General features: G+C 36.2%; 1 protein-coding gene across 1 annotated transcript in view; it reads right to left on the bottom strand.

The window, feature by feature from the left end:
- The window catches only part of LOC115212774 (semaphorin-5A), a 455,488-nt gene that overhangs the window by 6,828 nt on the left and 441,990 nt on the right, over window positions 1-6,670 (bottom strand). Inside the window, exon 21 of the mRNA XM_036504186.1 lies at window positions 5,438-5,602. Within this exon, the coding sequence (XP_036360079.1) occupies window positions 5,438-5,602 (165 nt within the window). The remainder of the gene's footprint in view (window positions 1-5,437; window positions 5,603-6,670) is intronic.

Genomic DNA, 6,670 nt, shown 5'->3' with positions numbered 1-6,670 from the left:
ACACACACATATATATATACATATAAACGATGGGTTTCTTTCAGTTTCCGTCTACCAAATCCACTCACAAGGCTTTGGTCGGCCCGAGGCTATAGTAGAAGACACTTACCCAAGGTGCCATGCAGTGGGACAGAACCCGGAACCATGTGGTTGGTAAGCAAGCAACTTACCACACAGCCACTCCTACGTCTATGTATGTGTATTTGTTCGTGTGTCTGCGTTTGTCCTCCCAACACTGCTTGACAACTGATGCAGATATGTTTGTGTTCCCGTAACTTAGCGGTTTGGCAAAAGAGACAAATAGAATAAGTACTAGGCTTACAAAGAATAAGTCCAGGGGTCGATTAGCTCGACTAAAGGTTGTGCTCCAGCATGGCTGCAGTCAAATGACTGAAACAAGTAAAAGAGTAAAAGAGTAGTTGCCAGTGCAGCCTCCACTGGCTTCTGTGCCGGTGGCACATAAAAAGCACCATCCGAACGTGACTGATGCCTACCCCGCCTCGAATGGCTTCTGTGCTGGTGGCACATGAATATCGAACCAAATATCAATGGAAACAGTAGTTGTGATACCTGTGCCAGTGACACATATAAAGCACCGTCCGAACGAGGCCGTTGCCAGTGCAGCCTCCACTGGCTTCTGTGCCGGTGGCACATAAAAAGCACCATCCGAACGTGACCGATGCCATCCCCGCCTCGAATGGCTTCTGTGCCGGTGGCACATAAAAAGCAACATCCGAACGTGGCCGATGCCAGCACCGCCCCGACTGGCTTCTGTGCCGGTGGCACATAAAAAGCACCAACCGATCGTGGGATCCCGGAACATCTCGCTGTGCTTGAGGAGACCTGTTGAGTCAAGTGCATGTACATGAACATCGAACCAAATATCAATGGAAACAGTAGTTGTGATACCTGTGCCGGTGACACATAAAAAGCACCATCCGAACATGGCCGTCGCCAGTGCAGCCTCCACTGGCTTCTGTGCCAGTGACACATAAAAATCACCATCCGAACGTGACCGATGCCAACCCCGCCTCGAATGGGTTCTGTGTCGGTGGCACATAAAAAGCAACATCCGAACGTGGCCGATGCCAGCACCGCCTTGACTGGCTTCTGTACCGGTAGCACAAATAAAAAAAAAAAAAAAGCACCAACTGATCGTGGCCGATGCCAGACCCCTCTGGCACCTGTGCAGGTGGCACGTAAAAAGCACCCACTACACTCGCGGAGTGGTTGGCGTTAGGAAGGGCATCCAGCTGTAGAAACACTGCCAGATCAGACTGGAGCCTGTTGCAGCCTTCTGGCTCCCCAGACCCCGGTCGAACCGTCCAACCCGTGCTAGCGCGGAAAACGGACGTTAAACGATGATGATGATGATGATATATATATATATAATGTGTGTGTGTTTATATATATATATATGCACATATATACATACTTAAACACACATATGTATACATATGCATATGTATTCATATCAAAATATCAAATTACTTTATAACCTAACAAGACTCAACTTAACTTTGATGCCAACGTCTTAGCCTGAGATCTCTTTAATAGTTTCATTAGAATTCGTATTTCTTACTATTATTTTGTGTCTCATACTTTAAATCTCCCTGACAGTTGTAAGCTGTTGCAAGCCAAAGTTTTAATTAAACCTGTATAGCACTGATATCTATTAGGAATTACTTGATGGTGCAGGTGCGGCTGCTTTTGTGATTATTCGAATCACTTGAGGCTACATATCTATTCGGAAATGCTGCCTCATCGTCAAAACAAATAAAAGCTATTACCTCAGACACCAACACATGTACAGGCATGTGCGCACACATGCGCACAAAGACATGAAACCTACTCAAAAAAAAAATGGAAATATATGCTTTTGCGCTGTATGCGTATATGTGTGTATGTATATATACATATATATATGTGTATGTATATATATGTGCATATATATATGCAAATACATATATATATATGCATTTATATATGCACATACATATGTATGCATATACATATATATGCATATATATGCACGTAAAAAGCACCATCCGTCCGTGGCCGTTTTCCAGCTCCATCTGGCACCTGTGCGGGTGGCACGTAAAAAGCACCCACTACACTCGCGGAGTGGTTGGCGTTAGGAAGGGCATCCAGCCGTAGAAACACTGCCAGATCAGACTAGGCCTGATGCAGCCTTCTGGCTTCACAGACCCCAGTTGAACTGTCCAACCCATGCTAACATGGAAAGCGGACGCTAAATGATGATGATGATGATGATGATATATATATATGCATATACATATATATGCATATATATTCATATATATCTATATGCATATATACATATGGATATATATGTATATGCATATACATATATATACATATATATGTATATGCATATATAAATGCATATGTGTTGTCCTGTACCCATATATGTATTTTATTTATATTACTGTATGAATGAATGACATACATCTATTTCCAAGTATATATATATGTGGTATATATATATATATATACATATATATATATATATATATATATATATATATACATATATATACACATAAATCTAAATAAGCAACAAGAATATCCAGAGGTAATGCAGTACAATAATTTCACGCAACTTCATTTAATTGAACAATGCAACCATTTCATCAATTTAAATGCAGAGCAATCCTCAGTTCCACAAAGACACAGAATCTAATTAAATTAAAACAGATGGACACATTAGTATAATTTTACTTAAAATCTCCAAGAAGTTATGGAGATAGACAAAGAACATGCTGCCTTCACTTCAGCTTAGAAGCTACTAAAGTATTAGGAAGAGAGACTTGTTATAGATTTTGCTTGTTACTGTTTTTTATGGGGTCAGTTTTAATTTTTATACTAGTTTTATCAAATCCTTGTATATCTAATGCCGAGAGAACAAGGGACAGTGTCTGTTTGGGGTAGGGCTGAGGGAGTAGACAGAAATCATAGTGGGTATAGTCATAAAAAAAAATCAAGATTTATTAGAAAAAATATCATGAGATTTGGTAAAGGAAAAACCTAAATCAAGATGTTAACTGACAATTAAGGGGGTTGGCCACTAGCAGACCATTGATAATGAAATAGGGGAAATCTTATCATGTAGTACTATAGTTAAATATTGTAAACAATATTGCTATGTTGTATAAAGTTAAAGTTTAGGGTTATTCAGAGGATTATTAATCATTTGAATTAATTAATTGTACATGGGAACAATTGCAGCTTCTATGAGTTTGATATTGTTCAAAACTGAATTTGTTTCAATAAATCAGTGTTTATAAAACAATTTCTCCATTTTCTTTCTTTTTTTTTTTTGGTTTTTTTTCTGATATCAAAATCAGGTGTCAATGCTATAATTAAGTGGGGAGCCTAAGAGCTTTACCAGATACTGAGCCGAAATTTATCCAGGTGTATTTTATGGGAGGTGACGATGAGGAAGTTGACCAGTGGTGCAGGCTGAATGAAGGTGTTGACAAACGTCTGATTGCAAAATTACAGACAATGATTCATTCAATTCATACCTATGTGAATAGCTTGAAATGCGCTCAGGGGAGGATGGATAAGCTGCCTGATCTCAAAGTCATCCACTGAGTGCAAATTGATCATTTGGGATGAAGCATCAATGAGTCATAAGGGGGGCTTTTGACAGATTACTTCAAGATCCGAGGTGCAACTCAAGGCTAATGGGTGGCCTAACAGTACTCCTTGCAGGAGACTTTCGACAAACACTCACAATCATTCCAAAGGGTACGAGAGCAGATGAGGTAAATGTGAGCCTCAAATCTTCATACCTTTGGGGCAAGGTTAGAAAGTTGAAACTCACAACAAACATGAAAGTGCAGTTAGGTGGTGATGCACACATGCAGAACTTCTGCAGGCAATTAATGGATATTGGAACTGGTGCTGTAATTATTGAGCAGAAGGGGAAGATTAGTTTACCCTTTGGCAATTTGGTGTCAAATATACACGAACTATTGGTGAGAGTTTTTACCCAATCTGAACACACAATTCACAGACCACTGTTGGCTGAGAAAACGTGCAATTTTGGTGCCAAAAAATGTTGCAGTCGATGGCATAAACAATCACCTTCTGGAACAACTGCTTGACAATCGTCGCACATACATGTCAATTGATATTGTGCTCCACACCAATGATGCTGTTTATTACCCCGTTGAATTCTTCAATAGCCTTGCACCTTCAGGTCTACCACTGCATGAATTTCATCTAAAGGTTGGAGCCCCAGTTATGCTTTTAAGAAACCTCGATCCCCTAAAATTATGCAATGGCTCGAGAGTTGCCAACCTCCAGCAATCTCTCCCTCCTCCAGCTGACAGTTTTTTATATATTTTTTCATGATGGAAAATACACCTTTTGTGGAAGTTATAATGAAATTGCTTTCTTAAAGTAATAAAGCATTTCAATAGAACATCTTTACCCCCAGGAATTACCAGGTACACCAGCTAGTATATATATATATCATCATCATCATCATCATCATTTAGCGTCCGTTTTCCATGCTAGCATGGGTTGGACGGTTCAACTGGGGTCCGTGAAGCCGGAAAGCTTCATCAGGCCCAGTCAGATCTGGCAGTGTTTCTACGGCTGGATGCCCTTCCTAATGCCAACCACTCCGTGGTTTTTACGTGCATATATAGTTGAAAAAAGTTTAGAGATCTATACAAATCAAATTTTTATATATAAAAGATGGAGGTGGAAATAGCACAGAAGCAAATCTAAGACATTTCAGTTTAAGAGGGAATTTAATAAAAATTAATTAGAAAATTATATAAAGAAAATATTACAGGTTTTAATGAATCTCATCTTATCAAACACAATTTATTCTATAATATGTTCCTTCACCAAAAGACAAATTTATTCATAAAATAAAATAGTTGCTTGAATGCTTTAACCTTTTCATTTCCATGTCTCTCCAGAAATCCACTGCCTTTACCTCAAATGATTTTGAAAATAATGAAGAATTTAGTAAAATGACTAATGTCATAATCAAGCAGGTGTTTGGAACATGATTAACGTGAGATTTTAACAGGCTTTAATTTGGATCACTTTAAAAGAGAAATTTTATATATCATAGAACCAAAGACAGTCTCAGGTGGGTTGGAATCAAAAGGTTAATATTAGTGCCATTTTATATTCAGTATTCTATTGTGTTGTTATATTCTATTATATATTACATTATAGTGTATTATATTGTATTATAATATATTACGTTATGTTATATTTAATGATTCTCTTGTAAAGAGGAGAAAGTGATGAATTTGTAAGAAATTATCCAAAGTTATAAATCTCATTAAATCATTGAAAAGTTACTCTCTCCCCCCCCTCCTCTCTCTCTCTCCTCTCTCTCTCTCTCTGTGTAAAATTGCCAAGCTGTCATAGAAGGTTAAATTACCATGACACGGTTGCATATTGCAATGCATCACTTCCATTTGGGGTCCTTTACAATAAGCCAACACCTCTGGATGAGAAGAAAGACAGTTTCGTTTGCGGTACCGAAGACCTCCGCCACATTTAGAGCTGCAGTTTGTCCAGCTACTCCATTTAGACCATTTGTTATCTAGTGGAATGAAGGAAAAAGAATATAATATAAACTTTGTAAAATAATAATAATAATAAAACAAAAAGAAATACAGAAAGTGAAGCCTTATGAGAGACAAGAGATTCAGCAATAAGACAGATGAAAGATATGTCATGTTGTGGTTTTCTCAAAGATTTCCAGCAAACTTGGTATTTTGTATTATGTTTCAGGCTATGCTACATAACATAAAATAATAAAATAAAATATTACACACACACACACTCACACACACAACAATTCAACAGGTACTTCAACCACAGCTCCCTTTCTCTCTTCTCTCCTTTTTTAACATTTAAAAGCAAGTTCATTGTTAACATAGAAATATTGCCTGCAAGCCTAATATCATATTTGGATGATTTTTTTATTAAGATTAGGATTATTAAGAATATAATAAAAGGATGTGTCCTCTCTTCAATTGATGTCCAAATCAATTTAGTTACATGGATTACTTAAAAACCATTGTAAAAAGTACTTTTTAATCTTTATATTTTAAAAGTTCTAAAATAATAAAATATCTAAGCATTTAAATGTAGGAAAAACAATAGGCAGTTAGCTCCTTTGATTTAAAAAAGCATGGAAAATTTAGAAAAATATTCTTGAGGATTTATAAACGACAAGTATTAAGTTAAATTACATAAAATGAAAACATTTCAATTACAAACATAATTTATTCTGAAATTTTCTTCATCATGCTTCAGAGATGTAAGTAAAAATATGTTTCTTTGGCTCTCAATCATTTATTTATTGTTTTTCTTTTTAGTCACTAAAACTGAATTTAGCTCAATATAAGATAATTAGTAATTATGTTTAAATTAGTAATTATGTATTTAAATTATTATGATAATTATGATATTATACTAATATACTATATTTAAAAAAAATTTTATTACCATTACATTATCTTAGAATATATTTTTTATTTTGTATTATGTATATAATAATTAGTAGGTCTTCCATTTTTACTCAAGTAATACTTAGTTAATATGAAGAAAAATACAGAATCTTATAAATTGATTCATTTAAATACAGTTTATTGTCAATGTTTCA

Source organism: Octopus sinensis, linkage group LG6 (assembly GCF_006345805.1).
Source record: "Octopus sinensis linkage group LG6, ASM634580v1, whole genome shotgun sequence".
In the NCBI taxonomy this organism is placed as follows: Eukaryota; Metazoa; Mollusca; class Cephalopoda; order Octopoda; family Octopodidae; genus Octopus; species Octopus sinensis.
The sequence above is the reverse complement of the archived record's forward strand: the minus strand, read 5'-3'. Positions and strand labels throughout refer to the sequence as shown.